We start from the raw sequence: 18,097 nt of genomic DNA, 5'->3' as shown, positions 1-18,097 counted from the left end.
CGTGTTGGTCGTCAGCGGGAACCATGGTGGGACGAGCCTATCTCGTCAGCTGTCACGTCATTGGTGGCGATGTGTAACTCTGTCGGTGCGTATCTACCAATCGGAGCGATCGCGCGACTGCGTCCCCGAAATCGTAGCGGCAGCGAGGAACCATCCCTCGGGCGGAGCTGAAGACGAAATGGAGGGGAAAAATTAATGACGGAAAAATGTTCCTCGACGGCACCGGCGCCGAAATCCTCGTCGAGGCTCAGCAGCCGACGGTACTTTTCGAATCTGCATCACGGTACTGTCACGCATCTGCCAAGCGGATACAAACCTGAGTCTCACGACGCAAGTCCCACGAGAGTTTGCAGCGTCAAGCTCTTGCCAAGATTCTTGTTGCGAGCTTTTCGAACGAATGGTACGCGCGAGAGAAGAGGTTTTTCTGTCACTCTGTTTCTCTTGTGGCTATTATCGGCAAACGTGGGAATTTGACATTCAGTGGTGTTGATCTTTTCACGTGGGTGATATCTCGGCGAAGTTCGCTCCTGTGTATCCGATATATCGATGCGCTGGTGCAAACTCTGGTGCAATTATTTTAAAGGCTGTTGTACACAAATCTATTTACCTGTAAAAGCATGTTATTTATTAGCGACCTAACCTTAATGAAATATTTGACAAATATTTTGCCAGCTACGTGATAACTTGTGCTCGATATTTCTATATGTATGCTTTTGTGTTAATTTGTGTATACGCCGATGCATCCAATGTAAATCATTGGTTTTGATATTTAAATATATGGACACATTGCAGATGTGCATTACATGTAGAGAAAAAGAGGAATATTTGAACAGCATATTTAAATAATATAAATATTACGTACTGCAAAATAGAAAGCCTTTAGTGCTCTTTGCACTATTTTTTAAAAGTACAAAAATGCCACTCTTCTCTCTGTTTGACACATGGTATTTAAATTGTTCATCTCTGCTCCAGCGTTGAAGTATGCCTCTCTCTTTCCCTATAATTGTTTCAATAAAAATGTATATAAATATAAATGTTTCGGCAGACAAAATAATTTTAATCTTGCAGATTTGACATTAAAACTATCAGTTTCAATGATTATTTTGATTGTTAAATATTTATTCCTTTCATCTATATATATATGTGTGATGTGTGTTATGTATGTGTATGTATGTATGTATGTATGTATGAATGTGTGTATATATGAATATATTCTAGAAATTATAAAATTATTCATAAAAATATTACACTGCGATAATTGAGAAATATGATTTGTTTGATTTTTATATGATTACGCATTAACGCAACAATAATACTTAAATAAACACAGTAAAGAAATAAGAACATGTATTTAATTAACTGTGTGTCTATCTATAATTATTAGTCATCATTATATACATATACTAGTGTATAAAATAATGTGTTTCATTAAACTTTTTCTTCGCACATAAATATTATTAATTGTTTCATGATCATAATTTCTTTATATAATTGAATAAAGTTGAGATTGTTATATTTAAAAATCTATGAACCTGTAATGTTGAAATATGAAAATTTGCAGACAATTTTACCATCAATTTTTCATAAAATACAGGATATGTATCATTTTTATATCGTGAAGAATTCAAGTAATTATGCATATCTAATATGTAGAATCCTTTATATTATATTATCCTTTATATTATATGATTCATTGATTTCAGCCATATATTGTTATATTGCTAAACAAACTTTGCTAAAAGCCTTTATGGCTTACATAAGACAAGCTTATATACATGTTTATACATACATAATATAAAGAAATAGGTTAGTGTCTAATACATAAAGAATGTTGTATATTAATTGCTACTTACGTATTATTGTTCTTTATTATTGTATATACTAGGCGCGTTTACAAATCTGTCCTTATTGCAGTAGAAGCCTCGAAAATTTTAGGGATCCACGGTCCACGGTTGGAAGGAGCTGGAAGAAATAATAACTTGTGAACTGGCGCTCCGATTTGCCATATATGTAATGGACGTTTGAAAATTTACTCGTCAGAATAGAGTAACCTAAAAAAACTTTTTTTTAAATTTAATTCTGTTCAATCCAACGTTGCTCTATTCCATTGAATAGATTTTCGAACGTAATAGAAAAGGAATGACGTAAGAGAAATCAGATGCACGCACACATATGTATATGTGTATGCAAATGCATATGTACGATATACATCGGCATTTAAATTCGCGCAATTCAAGATAGACGCTGACTTCCTTTTTCGCGCATGCGCGTGTCGAATGTGATATTAATGAATTTTATTTCGAGTATAACGTGTGATTCTTGGTTTGGAAAACTATTTAGAAATTTTATGAAAATTAATTAAAAGATTGAAATAAAAAACGTTATACATATTTACCTAAAAAAGGATGAAATTTATATGATAAATATAAGTACAATTATATTAGATTAACCAAGTAATTTATACGATTTAATACGGTTTAAAATACGTATAAATTACTGTAATATACAACGTAAAGTATACTACCTAAAGTTTAATATAATTTCAAACCTTGAGAGTCGTCTATTCATCGTTGCTATTGATATCTATATTAGTGACGGCTGTCCTACCTTGAACATCTCTATTTTAACTCTATTTCTTAATTCCACTTTAATTTGATGAGCTCCATTTCACCAAGTCCGATTAGATGAAGCAACGGTTAAAATTGGCAGGTTGGCCAATAGACAAAAGTATTCATGACACTCAATGCTCGGTTTTGGCCATCCTGCTATAATTATTAATAAAGGACCCACTCAGTTTAACTTTCATCTATGTCTCTTTTTGCATCGTAAAACAGAGAGCCTGATATAAAATCTTATGTACGCGAATAAGTTAATTATAATAGATTTTCTGATGATAATTAATAATGTACATACATACGACGAAGAGCCCCGTACATGCGTTGCTTCAACCATATTTCAAAATGATACACGTGCTGCCATCTAACCATCAAACGGCGGAACTATCCTTTTTTTCTCTTCGAAGCGCTCTGTCGCGGACACTGAAGAGGCGCGAGATGTTTTTCTCATTGATTGAAATATGATAAGATAATGCGCATATCTCAACATGCACATTTTATGAAAGATGTTTACGACCGTGACGATGACTGAGTGTGATAAAGATTTTTCGCACATCCATTGTTGCAGTGTAATCTTGTGCCATTTGCCTTTTTCGCTTTAATGTTGGTGAATACTCTTTAACATCAGACGTGAAAAGATACTCTTTAATCATGCCAAAACAAGCACATATTCTGCATGGAAAAGGAGAATTAGTGCCGGAACTTGATTTTTCGGTGGGACAATTATTATTAAGACAATTGATGATACACGATAATCGTGTGGCACATGTAAGTCATGTATTTTTTAATTTATATATATATATATATTAAAAAATCTATAATAAATATAATATGAAATATATGATATATGTATATAATTTATATATATTATATATTTTTTCTTTTAAATATATATACATATATAACTTATATTTATAAATATATATTAGCATAACATAACATTTTGAAATATGTAATACAGAAAAATTATAATGTTATTATAGATTTAATAATCTTGTTATTGCGTATAATTTTTCTCACCACATTAATGGTATGTTTCACAGATAGATGCCCACACAGGCAAGGAACAAACGTTCAAGAATATTTTAGATACTAGCCGAAAATTGGCAATCTACCTTCAGAAGGAAGGGGTGAAAGTGAACGATCCTGTAGCTATATGTAGCGAAAACAATCTAGAATTTTGTATTCCGCTGTGTGCCACGTTTTATCTTGGTGCCATTGTCTGTCCATTAAACCCGTTATACTCCAAAGGAGAATTAAAACATGCGCTTACCATTTCGAAGCCAAAGTTTATTTTTATTTCTGCAATAGCACTTAATAATATGATAAATATATTCAAAGAGTTGCATTGGTCACCAAGAGTGTTACTGTTAAACGATTATGGCAATATTGATGTACCATGGATAAGTATGGATAAAGTAATATCAAGTGTCTCTGATGACAATATAGATAACTTCCAAGCCGTTCCTGTTGATATAAATAATCATATAACAGCAATTTTATGCTCAAGTGGAACTACAGGATTAGCAAAAGGCGTTATGTTGACAGACAAAAATATTACTACAATCCTGCGTATGTACATGAACAACTCATTTCTTGCTAATAATATGTCTTTGGCCTTACTTCCATTTTTCCACGCGTATTCGTTCACCTTGTTGGTGATCAGACTGATAGGTGGAAATAGTGGTATAGTGTTTTCACGCTTTGAAGAAGAACTATTTCTACGATTGATAGAAAAACATAAAATTGAATATTTAGCTGTAGTACCACCAATTATGGTATTCCTGGCTAAACATCCACTTGTGGACAAATATGATTTATCTTCTATTAAAAGAGTATGGTAAGTCTGAAATTCTGGAAACAAACTGTAAATGAAAAAATGCAATTAAAGAAATAAAAGAGAATGATAAATGCAATGTAATCAATTTCTAAAGAATGCTATGCAAATGAAAATCTGTCCGAAACAATTATGTTGATTATATTGAAATGTATATCCGATGCTTGAATATTTCATTTAAAATCTATGAATTATACAAAGTATTTATCTAATTATTATAGGTGCGGAGCAGCTCCACTGTCAGAGGAAATTCAGAAAGCTGTCGCCAAGCGATTAAATGTACCTGAAATTAAACAGGCTTATGGATTAACAGAAACTACTTTAGTTGTACTACAGTTTCCAGAAGGTGCAACAGTAAAATTTGGTAGTGCCGGTGTATTAGTTCCAGGTACATCAGGTAATATAATTCCCCTATTATAAAAATGTATATCTTACTACTTGAAATATAATCGATTAATATTTATTAATTATTTATACATACATTTGCAAATCATTTCAGAGCTGTAATCCTTTAAAGTTAAACACATTTTATTTTTACTCACTATTTCATGATTGTTTAGATTCTGTTATTGTATTGTGAAATAGTATCACATAATGTTTGCTTTTTCGAATCTTGATATTTGTTTATACTTTCCACTTTTTGTCTACAACTTTTGATGGTTTTATAAATCATAAATGTTAAAAGAATGCATCAATATGAAATACATTAGTGATTTATAATATTCTTTTAGGAAAAGTAATACCACTTGGAGAATATGAGACGGATAAAACTTTAGGACCAAATTGCGAAGGAGAGCTATGTTTTAAGGGAGATCAAATAATGAAAGGCTACTATAATGATGAAAAATCCACTAGGGCGACAATTGATAAGGATGGTTGGTTGCACACAGGAGACGTAGGATACTATGACGAAGAAGGATATTTTTATATCATCGATCGTATAAAGGAACTTATCAAATATAAAGGCTATCAAGTTCCACCAGCTGAACTCGAGGCGATTTTATTGACTTATCCTGGCATAAAAGACGCGGCCGTAATTGGCATTCCGAATGAAGAAACTGGGGAATTACCAATGGCCTTTGTTGTGAAACAAAACGGTGTCAATGTATGCGAAAAAGATATAATCCAATATGTAAATGGTAAGAATATCTTTGTTTACTACATCTGATAATAATCTATCACATCTAGTAATGAAACTAATCTTGATTTGTAGCATGCATATTAATCCTAAAATGCGTAAAAGATGTTTGTTAAAACTTTTATTAATTCAGTTGTAATTCGAAGAATCACTTTTTTATTAATATCGCAATGTATTGGAAATTTCGCGTGCGTACATTTTATATATTTATGTCTTTTTTTCAGAACTTGTATCAAATCCTAAACGACTTAGGGGCGGTGTAAAATTTGTGGATAGTATTCCAAAAACTCCATCTGGTAAAATATTACGTCGACTATTGCGTAATATGTTAAAATCAAAATTATAAACTTGTTAGGTTGATATGAAAAATATTGATTTTTTATATTTATTATAATTTTAATTATTTTTATGGAGATTATATAATCTACCTTCTTAATATATACTACTTTCTTATAATGAGTAACTAAATATGTGGTGTAAGATAATAATTTATCTTATTTATTATAGCATTTAAATCAAAATGCAAAAATAATTCTATATATTATAATATCCGGCGAAATTTTAGAGATTAGTATGTATTTTTTACAAATTTATCTTCGATGGGTTTATTTCCACAAAATAAAGGTTGACTAAAAAAAACTTGCTCTTTTTTTTCTATGTATGCTCTTGAGAAGTCAATACTCTTCAATTCACATATTACATAAATTCTATAAAGTCTTGTGCTTTAAATTTTTGCAAATTATCTGCATATTTTATGAAGACATTACTATTATATGTTATCTTGTATATTATTATAGAATATATTTTACATCTACCAAAAAATAAATAATTATTTTCATTTTATATAACTTTATTACAATTAAATAGAAATATATGTCTGTGCAGTAAATAATGTGTGTTCTGATACATGTAATGTTGAGTAATTGTATATAAATTAGCTTATATGATATAATGGAAAACTAGTTATAAATTTTTTTTCTCTTATACTATATATATATATATACATTGCGCAGCTCTACTTAAGATAAATTTACAAAAATATTAGAGCTCTGACAGATTGAATATAATGCACAAGTATCTGCCAGTAGCTTCCATGCTGCTCAAAAAAAGATCTTTTTCAAGAATTGAAAAAGTTTCAATAAGCTTGCTGCTATATAGTATTAAAGAAATATACAGCTTTTACTTAAAAACTTCTACAACAATAATATGTAACAAATTTAGATGAATAGAAAAAGGTTTTTTATCAGAAAACAGTGGAAAGGTATAGATATATTAATTTAGTAATGTCATTCAAAATATAGAAAAATATTTGTATATTGACTTAATTTTAATAAGTGGCAAAAGAAAATTTAAGTGTTTATAATTAATTTTCCTTGTGTCTATATTAATAATAATTTACTTTTGGCAGATATCTTATTCAGCTTTGGTGTCTACTAGTGATTTTATTTAAAAAATATAAAATTAGAAGATTCATGTGGTGATGATAAATTATTTTATATATAACATGTATTTTTCATATTTTTCCATTTTAGTTATAGCAGCATCCTTTATCATATAATTAAGAAATAGAATGTGTATTCTCGATACACTATTTTATCTGAATATGAGAAATATGTTTCGCTTCATTATAAGAAAGATAATCATCCTTATCATTTGTCAAACAAATGCGTCTTGAACCTTAATTGATTATCTGACTGATATCCGGCAACTTCGAAAGACACTTTTTGGAAAATCTAAATTCACTGTTTCATCACAAAAATGGCTAGTCTCAAGCATTTTTTTTTTTATTTTAATAATAAGACGCTATATGTTTATCAGTTATTAATAACCGGAACGCGATACTTTTCATCTTCCAGAACAACAGAAGCGAAATAAAAGTGAGCGGACGAGATGAAGTGAGATTTTATGAAATCAGTCATTTTGACTTTCAGCATCAGACTTTCAATATAAGGCTCAAGACTCACTTGCACCCTAGAAACTTGCAATATTATAATCAGGGTAAACTCGATCTTATAATCGGGGAACATTGTACTCATATGATCTTAATTGAGGCACTGTATCACTGTATAAATATCAAATTATGCGTTCTCTATTACATATATCATAGAAAGGGAAAGCAGAAACGGAAAGTTTAGACATTTCATAAAAATTATTGGGGGACAGAATCTTATTATAAAATTTATATGCTCCTATATGATGTCCTTTTAGAATGTCTATAAAAATAATCAATCGAATAAATAAGTTATCTCAATATGAGAAAAGTGTAAACAGAATTATTACAAGATTATAGAAAGTTGTACTCTTTCACATTGTTTCCATTTTTAAATATTGAACAAATTAAGTTTTATGAAAAAAATTAAAATAAATATTTTATAAATTATATTGCATAAAATTTGTGTCAAATTATTATCATAATTACTTATTTTAAAATCATTGGATGGACTTTTAACCGCGGCTTCTTTAGCGTAAATCTCAAAATAAGAACATCTAACTTTTTAAATAAATTTGAAAGCGTTACATTTTTAATTTATAACAAAATTATGATTTTTTGTGATACTCTTGAAACAATCTTTTCTTAATGAGTATCGACATACATATATAAAATATTGGTATTTATAATCACAAACTTTTAATGTTATATTAAGATTTTGTAGCTAAAATTTAAATAGAAGATTTATTAATACAAATTAAAAAATATTTTGATTTTTTTCTTTTAAAGCTTAATTTGTCACATAAATTCTTTATTTTGAATTGCTAATTACTTAAAAAATGTGCATCAAAGTTAGAAAAATTTCATTAATAAGTTTCATAAAGAGATCAATTTGATATCAACCAGAAAGTCTGCAGTAAGAATATGCAATAATAACGATTTTAGAACATTCCATATATTGAATTAATGTGGATTGAAAAAAAATTTGTTAATAAAAGTGTAATTTAACATTAACATTAATTTGCCCTTTTGTGATTTTATATTTAAAAAAATACGAACTATAACATATCAGAAATAAAGTCAGTCATACAAAGAAATCAGCATCATGCTTATGTTACTGTTTCTTAAAACTCTTGAGAATTGGATAAATGTTGTCAAAGGCTTCATAAATTTCCTTGCGAACCTTTGCACCTGACAGAACACATAAACGTATTTAAGTATAAACATATTTGGACAGTGCACATTTCAATATTAAAGATCTCTTATAAAGATTTATCATTATTTAAAAACGTCCAGCATAAACTTTTTTTCCTTATAAATATTCAATTATAATTAAAATTGTGAAAATATCGATATTAATATTTTCTATATCTAAAAATAACGATACTATAATTCAATATAAGCTTCCAATATAAGTCCAGGTATGTTAAATTTTAAAATTGTAAAAAATTACAACTTTGATATATTGCATAAATAATATGTCTTACGACACATACTCTTTCATAAATAATTTTATAAAATTATTATAATAAAATCTTAGGATAAATATATGTGCTCACCTGTTAAAACCACTTTCCCTGAAACGAATATAAGTAATACGATTCGAGGCTTGACCATCCTATATATCAGACCTGGAAATAGTTCTGGTTCGTACGATGAAAACTGCCCATGAGAAAGCACTAAACCTTCTAATCTAATTGGAAACTTAACATCACAACTGCCAACCATGTTTTGGATCTTAAAATCTAGGAACTTTGCCTAAATTTACAATTAAAACACTTTCAGTAATCATATTTATAATAATAAAGGATTTATAGTTACTATTAAATTAATATTATCGTTATTAATATATAAACTCTAATACATCAATATTTTTAAAAAATTGCAATAAAAAAATAATTGATCTTGCATTATATCTTTAATAAAGAGACAATACTTACAGGAAAACCTAATTTTTGGATAATTCTCGCGTACTTTCGTGCAGCGAGACGTGAATCTCCTTCACTCTTGGCCCCAGTGCAGACCATTTTGCCACTACTGAATATCAGCGCGGTAGTCCTTGGTTCTCTTATTCGCATAATAACAGCTGCAAATCTTTTAGGATTGTATTCGGCATTTCTAGCATGAAGCGCTATTTTCTTCAAATCGAGTTTGCAATTCAAGTTAACAGTAGACACAATATTCCTATAATAAAACAAAATATATAATGTATCACATGTATACAATATGTAAAAAAAGAAAATGGAAAAAATGTTATATCAAATTTCTTTGAAAATTTACTGTAATTGGGGTAATATTCCAGGATCTGCAGAAGCTGGTGTCATGGGTGTCATTGGTCCTGGGGTTGCAGGACCTATTGATGGCGGTGCTATCTGATTTTGTGGTACAATCGGAGACATCATATTTTGCTATGAAAAGAGATAGAATAAATTAATGAGAAATGTAGAGAGTAATCTTTATAAAATATTATATTGTTCTTTTTCTTTAATTACATATTCTTCAAATTCTCTTTCACTATATTGCCATGTCTACTATTTCCTATATTCCATCACTATTTCAATCATAATTAATATTTCAGAATATTTAAAATATAAGCAAATAAATTTCAAATTAAACATATATGTTGATATAAACATAGAAACGACATAAAATCAACAAAAGAAAAACTAAATTTATCATTTGCTATAACATTGTACAATATAATATTGTAGCTTACAATTTTTAACTCATCTTTTAATTATATATGTAACTTAAACCTATCAAAGTTGCAACTTTGTCTTTTTGAAAATTAATACAAAGAATGAATTTATAAAGAAAAATTATTTGCAATAATGTTATTCAAACTAATAATTCCAATAACACTTCAATATTAAATTACCGGTGTTTGTGGCTGCATAAGACTTTGCGGCGTTGCAAATGTTGGAGTTGGAGCATACGTGTGCATATTCTTTTGCGGTGTTATCATTAACATGCCGCTTTGCATGTTAGGACTCATCGAGTGCAATTGCTGGAGTTGCTGATACTGTTGCGACTGCTGCTGCTGTATAGCATTTGGCAAGATCTGTTGATCCTCCTCTGGTTGATGTAGAGGTGTACCGATGCTGGGTATACTAAAGCCAGGACTAGGAAGCATCTGATCCATTTTGAATGTTTAATAAAGAAATCTGTACATGAAAGTAATCCTATCTATGATGAATCTTATTTGGAAGTCCTGGAGGTTATAGTTGCATTTCCAAAATACTTGATAATTTACTTCAGCAACTATATTGTAATCTAAAATAACATAACATAAAATAACATTATAGATTGTTAGCTTTTAAGAGATCTTTACTTTTTATTTAAACAAACTTTACAATTTAAAAAAGATGTATTTAAACAAAATTATGTACTCTTGAAAAATTTTAGTATTATCTTATTCAAAATGAAAGATATGATTTTAATTATTTCACATATACTATAAGATATTAATTATTCGAAACTCACTTTGCTCTGCGCGATAACTTCAAAATATATTCCATATATAAATTATACGTTTATAGTTTCCGTGCTTATTTTTGTTAACGGGCAATACTATTTGCGATGATTGCCGTATTATGTTAAATATGAAAAAGTTACTGCCTCTTTAACAGAAAAAAATATTTTTCTCTTACATACTTAAACTTTGTGTTTTTTCTTAATTTAAAAAATCGCTGATTGCTTTTTATTTAATTGAAATAACGTTTTGTTGTGTTTATTTACAACCGTCACTACTGGTTTACTTATTAAGGCCATGACACATGAAAAAGTTGTAGTAAGGCCATAATTAAATCGACCAATCGCAGTCAAGCATTTCTGACGTAATGTCTGTTTCACAACTAAAATCCACTGTGTTGCGATTGGCTGGAAAATATAACTAGGAATAAAGAGTAATTTACAAGATGGTTTTTTTTATTAGAACTCCCTAGAAGTACTAGAAACTTTTAGGTTTGTTCTTTTTAGCTGCACTGATGAACTAGTCCAATAAGTTTATCAGTGCAGCTAAAAAGAACGAACCTATTGATTATGCATACATAACCTAAACGTAGGAAGATATCTTAACCTGACGTCATTTAACCTCAATACGAGGTTGAAGGCGTAATTTCACCAACCGGTGACTTTAACAAAAAAAAAAAGAAGATATCTTAATCTCACGTTTGTCAAAAAAATTATTTAATTTTCTACAGTATAAGAGCGATTAAATTGTTGAAATTTTATCATATGTACTACTAGAAGATATCAAAAATAAATATATTTTCTACGAAATTTGAAGTGACATCGATATTCAAGACAAGTAACGCGTTATCAGATTTAATGAAGCTAATATCGTTATCGTTCTTATACTTTAATAAATAAACAATGGATCGTTTATCTATGTAATACGATTAAAAAATTAATAAAATGAACATCGATAAGCTTATTAGGAGAAAGCAACATGCTAAGCGAGTCAATGATCTCCATCAGTTGGCCGAAATCACGAAGACTCTCGGGGACATGTACTTCGAAAGTGAGCAACCGACGAAGGCTCTGCAAGAATATACGGAACAGTTAAACATTTGCGAAAATTTGCAGGATAAATTGAATTCAGCGATCGCGCACAGAATGATTGGGGAGGTTCACGCGAGCCTGGGAGATTACGAGCGAGCTCTGATACACCAGAATCTGCATCTGGAAGGTGCCAGGGATATGAAGAACTTGATAGAGGAGCAACGTGCGTTCGCCACCCTGGGTAGAACTTATTTCTGCCTGGCCGAAAGTCTAACCGATCATTCGCAGAAGCGCGATGAGGCTCTGGTTAATGCGAAACTGGCTTACGTCAACAGTATGGAACTTTGCGACAAGTTAGCAGGAGATGACATTAGGCTGCAGGAGAGAACGCTGATGCAAGCGAGACTCCTGCTGAACTTGGGATTGACATTGGAGGCGCAAAGAGAGACGCAACAGGCAATCAATCTGATTGAACAAGCAACCGAGCTGTGCGTATCGAACAATTTTCAGGAAGACTTACATCGAACTTGTATTTCTTTGGCAGCTATACACGAGCGACAAGGCAATCACGAGTTGGTATTAAATTATATCGAAACTGCGGCCACTGTGCAGGACGTACGCCTGAAAGCCGAGGCGAAGGTATCCAAGGCCGAATTCTTCATGCGAACTGGAAGGTGGATCGAAACACGCAAGATATTGATCACTCTGTATAAGAGCAGCGGATTACCAAAGGATATTAAACATCAAGTGGAGAAATATTTAAGGATCATCGTAACTCTATGTCGAGCGGAAAATAATCTTCTTGTCGAGACTGACATTCGAGTTCAGCAGAAATTGTACGAAACTCTAGGCGATGCGGCTGTCGCCGCGCAATGTTTCGACAAAGGTGCGGAATATTATCGACATATGTTGACCTGCGCGGAGAAAACGGGCGGCCAAGTGAGTATTTCCTTAATAAGTCTCGCTCAAACGCTCAAGGATGCAGGACGATACAAGGAAGCGCTACCTTTCGCGCAAAGGGAACTCGGATTCTGCACCGATCCTCGTGAGAAATGCAGATCGGCGCTGTTTCTAGCAGATCTGTTAATATCAGCGAAGGCTCCCGACTCAGAAATTCGAGAGTGTTACACCCTGGCGTCGAATTTGGCGAACGAAAGCGACCGTGTCAAACTGCAAAGATCCGTGGCGAGAGAACTCGTCAGTTACTTGGAGAACACGAACCAGTTCGACGAGGCGAGGGATGTGAAACAAAGAGCAAGATTAACATCGGATGCGATGTCGAGCGATACGGAAAGCGAAGCCGCATCCGTGGAAAGCGACGAGATTGGCGCTGACATTTGTCTGGAGGAGCTGTCCGATCTTGAAGCCGAAGAAGATGTCAAGAGAGCAATTAAGAGGAGGCCGAGAACGGGAATGTCTATGATGAAGAGGAACGCGAAGGGCGAAACGCAGTTGCACGTGGCGTGCATCAACGGCGACATCGATTCCGTGGAGAAACTATTATCTTCTGGTCACTCGACGAACGTTAGAGATCACTGCGGCTGGTCCCCTCTTCACGAAGCTGCGAATCACGGCTTCGTGGATATCGCAGAACTGCTTCTAAAACACGGCGCGAACGTCAACGACCCGGGTGGCCTGTCCTGCAAAGGTATAACACCGCTTCACGATGCTGCCTGTTGCGGACACTTTTCGATTATGCATCTGCTGATGCAATACGGCGTGAACATGAAGCTGAAGACTTACGACGGCGACACGGTATTGGACTGCTTGGAAGATTGGAGAGATCGCGTGGGAGACTTGAGTCCTGAGGATTTAACGGAGTACAACATGATGTATAAGAAGCTTTCCGTCATTATTTCGGTGAAGAAGAAGCGGAAGAGATCCGACAACGCTCAGACATCGGACGAAGAGTCTGCGCGATCACCAGATAAAGAGTCCGAGAAGATATCTGCCGGTGAAGATTATAAAAGAACGATAGCGAATCTGAGATCTTTCAACAAGACTAACGCGGTTGTCGCATCATTTAAAGGTAACGATGCGCCTTTGGTGAACGAAACGCAGGTTCTCATCGACGACTGGCTGGAGGATGATATCGGAAGTACAACGAGGAAGAGATCGTCCACGTCAAATAATCGTCACACTGTAACAGGCAAGAGAAAGTCCGATGAAAATACAGAGAGCACTACGAAGAAATTCAAGCTGAATCGTACGCTTCAAGACGAGGAGTATCTAAGCGTAAGCGATGAAGACGACGCTGAAGACAACGACGAAGATACTGAAATTATTCAATTATCTGAAGAACCCAAAAGGATTAGGAGAAAGCGACAGTCTTCTTTGGTCTCGAAAGGATTTATCGTGTCTCGATCGTCGTCTCCGATCATTCACGAATTGCAAGCATCCCCGCGTACCTCGACAGCTTCCGAACAACAGCAGCAGGACACGGAATACGTACGTTTACGTATATCTGTCAAGGAAGATGCATTCGATCTAAAGGTGGCAGTTTGCGAGGACGAGAAGGAGTTTCTCGCGTGCATCACAACTGTTGCCGAATCCATGTTCTTCCGCGAAACCGCTTGTACAGTAAAACTGCAATTACGTCCGATAAACGGGGATGTCGTGACGAAGGAGAGGATCTTGAAAGTTGCAGTCGAGAAAAACGCTAGACTGGAATGCGAGATAGTCGAACTGAGGATACCGTCCATCGTCGAGCGATACAAGACTATTTGTTATACTCACAATTCGACACCTCGCGAGAACATGCTGAGCTGTTTGAAGTCTTGCGAAAATACGTCCATATTTCGCACGAGGCCCGACGATATCGCTAAAGAGCTGATCGCACCGTTGTTGAAGACCTTGGAATACGAGAAGAAGGTGACGCTGTTGCAGCTGTCAGGCATCGCACTAGGAACGGCAGGAACGTCCTTGCATCGGTGTCTCTCGAATCTCTCGTCTCTGCAGGAACTCTATTTGAAGGGCTGTGACATCGACTTCGCCTGTCTGCGTCAAGTGACCTCGTTGCCGCCTCAGTTGAGAGTCCTGGATCTGAGTTATAATCCCTTGGGTTCGGAGAATCGCAACATCCTCAGAGAGCTGATCGCGCCCTTAAGATACCTGCGAACACTCAATTTACGCTACTGCAAACTGGAAGATCTTAATCTTTCGCTCGACAATCCTAATCTGACGAGTTGCGATATTTCCTGGAATAAATTAAGTCGCGACGCGATTATTTATTTTTTGAATAAACAATTGCTCGATTTGAATCTATCCAATATCGCTTGCTCCGACAAATTCATCTCGAGTTTAGTCGCGGATACAACTCTGTCGTCGAACTTGGAATCGCTGGAACTCTCGTTCTGTGACATAACAGACTCCGATGTAAAGATCATTCTAGCACGCTTACCTAAACTCCTGAAATTAATACTTCGCGGAAACGCGAATGTAACTGTGTTATCTATAAATGTATTGCTGAGTCGTCGGCCTACATTGACTTATATCGATGTTAGTGGCTGTAAAAATATTGCGAGCAGTCCGGATGAGGAATTAATTATACAAAATCCCGAGGTTTGTACGTTACTGGCTAACATGGAGCCTAATTTATGTGATTTGTGGATTAAACTATGGCGCGGTGCAGGTATTGTAACGAAATTGCCTCATAACTTAGCAATCTTTAATCCGATAAAACTTTTTACCGCAAATAATCTTAAAATTTAAACAAAGTCTAATGTTATACAATATAAAGTTTGATAAATTTATATATAGCTATATAAATATATATGATAAGATAAGTTTGTACATTTTGTATATATATAAAATTTATAATTTTATATCTAATTTATAAAAAATTTAAAAAAAATTTTACAAGTATATTTTTTACAATAAACTATATCTCGTATAAATACAATATTTATATGCAGCACAATACTTTTAAAATAAACTATTATTTGTTACATAAAAAAATAGAATTTTAGAAATCTGTCAAAAATATCTATATGTAGTATTTCTCCTTACTTTTATTTCCTGAACTAGCAAATCTCATTCTCGTTTTCAACAATTTCTATCAGAAAGATTTATCGAAATTTAGCTTTCGTAAAAAAATTAAAATAAACAAATACGTTATTTTATTTGATGACAGTGATCCATCCTGAGTTACATATGAAACAAGAAATTAAATCGAAAAGAACAATTAAATGATAATTTACCTTTATTTGCAATAGATAACGCTGTATACTCTCCTAAAATAGATCTTATGGTTCACTTTATTTCAGTTCAAAGGAATAACATTTATTCCCAATTTTGCATTGTATCTCCTTGATGTGTAAATAAGTATTTTCCACATTTTCTGCCAAAAATTTGTTTAAACTGCAAGTAAGGAATGGCAGAATTTTTTTCAAATGCATTTGCTTATCTCCGAGACACCAAAAGAAGCTAATGTGGTATGAAATATCCTGTGAAAGAAATATATTAATATCAATACATGTACATATATATATATTATTCATGTAATAATTGATTACTGATCCTACATTGCAGTTGTATTGAATTATGAAAAGTCAAAAATAATAAAATTTGTTCCAATGCAAAAAAAAAACATAATTTTTTGTCATATAATCCAACAAGCACATCATTATAGTGAGAGATCAAAAGTTTTAAATACTAGTTAATAAAATAAAATTTATCTTGTATTATAAGTAATTCTTTACTTAAAAAAATTAAAAAATGTAATCTTATGTACCTTATAAAATGAAGGTAATTGATATTCAGCTAGTAAACAGTCAATAGCTTCTGTTAGGCGCTTCAATGTACCATCCTCATCTTGACAGTAAATTCCAAGGAATGTACGAGTTCTCTCTTCATTGCAGTATACTTTCACATCTGTGACTTGTACAACAAACTGATGGAATCCACGACACAACAATTTCAAACCCTCCACGAACGATTCAATCCAATGAAACTTTAGGACCAAAGTACGACTGAGACTAATATGAAGACTAGAAATAATATCACCTTGGACCGGCAGTTCATTCAATATAGATTTCATCCAGATACGAAGGCAATCACTGACAGTATCTGAAATAAATTTGAGTTTTTATTACATCTCATTTGGAAAAATCTAATCAATTGTAATACATATTTTCCAAAACTATTTAACAAAAATTAAGTTCTTGATTCATCATAATTAATCTTATGTGTGGAAAATAAAATACTTACAATCTATGTAAACCAAAGTTGCCCAGTTACCACGTTCGTGTTTAAAGCTCCGTGTCCGTCCATCATGATCTGATGGATTGTCGATCACTTCTTCATGATATGCAGCTCCTTTCAACGATAAAATACTTGCAGGTAAAGCCAGCCTAGTTTAAAATATATATCAAATAATATATGGGATATTTGAAATAGATGTTATACTTTCTTTGTGAAATTATATGAATAACTTTCTCTAATCTAATCTAATTGTTTTTTAGAGCTATCTATAGTCATGTCACACACACACACACACACACATACACACATACACAGTATGTAGAAACAATTTTATTTTTAATTTATATAAAATCAAAAGTGCTATTTTATTTCTCCAAACTCAAACTTAAGAGCTATATAATTTTCAGGATTGTTTTCAGATTATTTCGATATAATGAAGAATAAAACTTCTAAGAACAGTCAAAATTTAAATAATACTAAATAATTTAGAATAATAAATATACAAATTTATATACTTGTTTACAATTTTATCGTCTTCTTCTCTCTCTTCATCGCATTTATCTTCGTCCGAGTCGGAAGAATATGTTTTTATTAAATGCAAACCGGCCATATCTCTCCTTTTTATATATAATTTCTATATTCAACATCAACCGCATATATTTATCATAATTTCTCTATCACAAAAATTATAGAGATCCGTACAGCTGAGCGAACAGCTGAGAATGACGTAAAACCATAGATGCGTAAAACCTAATAGAAGTGGCAACGATAGCTGTTTCTCATGTCAACGCGACAGCCAATCATTACTCGCGACAAGAAGCGACGTGCTAGGGACTTTAGTGCTAGCCAATCAACTCTTCGCTCCTACGGAA

At 32.8% G+C, this 18,097-nt stretch overlaps 4 protein-coding genes across 5 annotated transcripts; 2 read left to right on the top strand and 2 right to left on the bottom strand.

Annotated features, from left to right (window-relative positions):
* Window positions 1-3,037: 3,037 nt before the first annotated feature.
* LOC145945800 (luciferin 4-monooxygenase) lies at window positions 3,038-6,062 on the top strand. Its single transcript, XM_083054961.1, has 5 exons — window positions 3,038-3,383; window positions 3,659-4,455; window positions 4,674-4,849; window positions 5,184-5,591; window positions 5,815-6,062. The coding sequence occupies exons 1-5, from the start codon at window positions 3,267-3,269 to the stop codon at window positions 5,934-5,936; spliced, it is 1,620 nt and encodes a 539-aa protein (XP_082911087.1). The 5' UTR covers window positions 3,038-3,266; the 3' UTR covers window positions 5,937-6,062.
* Window positions 6,037-11,604, bottom strand: Tbp (TATA binding protein). Its single transcript, XM_083054962.1, has 6 exons — window positions 11,004-11,604; window positions 10,399-10,793; window positions 9,801-9,928; window positions 9,461-9,704; window positions 9,080-9,278; window positions 6,037-8,711 (listed from the first exon to the last, which is right to left on the bottom strand). Exons 2-6 carry the CDS (start codon window positions 10,660-10,662, stop codon window positions 8,635-8,637), a joined length of 912 nt encoding a protein of 303 aa, XP_082911088.1. The 5' UTR covers window positions 10,663-10,793; window positions 11,004-11,604; the 3' UTR covers window positions 6,037-8,634.
* A 20-nt stretch (window positions 11,605-11,624) lies between these two features.
* Window positions 11,625-15,734, top strand: LOC145945799 (tonsoku-like protein). Of its 2 annotated transcripts, XM_083054960.1 has the most exons (2): window positions 11,625-12,042; window positions 12,108-15,734. In XM_083054960.1, the coding sequence occupies exons 1-2, from the start codon at window positions 11,971-11,973 to the stop codon at window positions 15,732-15,734; spliced, it is 3,699 nt and encodes a 1,232-aa protein (XP_082911086.1). In that variant the 5' UTR covers window positions 11,625-11,970. The 2 variants fall into 2 exon arrangements, with proteins under 2 accessions (XP_082911086.1, XP_082911085.1); XM_083054959.1 differs by having other exon boundaries at window positions 11,625-15,734.
* A 282-nt stretch (window positions 15,735-16,016) lies between these two features.
* LOC145945802 (U6 snRNA phosphodiesterase 1) lies at window positions 16,017-17,936 on the bottom strand. Its single transcript, XM_083054963.1, has 5 exons — window positions 17,741-17,936; window positions 17,232-17,374; window positions 16,756-17,090; window positions 16,223-16,468; window positions 16,017-16,077 (listed from the first exon to the last, which is right to left on the bottom strand). The coding sequence occupies exons 1-4, from the start codon at window positions 17,833-17,835 to the stop codon at window positions 16,280-16,282; spliced, it is 762 nt and encodes a 253-aa protein (XP_082911089.1). The 5' UTR covers window positions 17,836-17,936; the 3' UTR covers window positions 16,017-16,077; window positions 16,223-16,279.
* Window positions 17,937-18,097: the final 161 nt, after the last annotated feature.

The sequence above is a fragment of the Prenolepis imparis genome, unplaced genomic scaffold (genome assembly GCF_030444845.1).
Source record: "Prenolepis imparis isolate NDT839.2.m4 unplaced genomic scaffold, iyPreImpa1.0 SCAF_15, whole genome shotgun sequence".
Taxonomy (NCBI): domain Eukaryota; kingdom Metazoa; phylum Arthropoda; class Insecta; order Hymenoptera; family Formicidae; genus Prenolepis; species Prenolepis imparis.
This window is presented reverse-complemented; position numbering and strand designations above follow the sequence as displayed.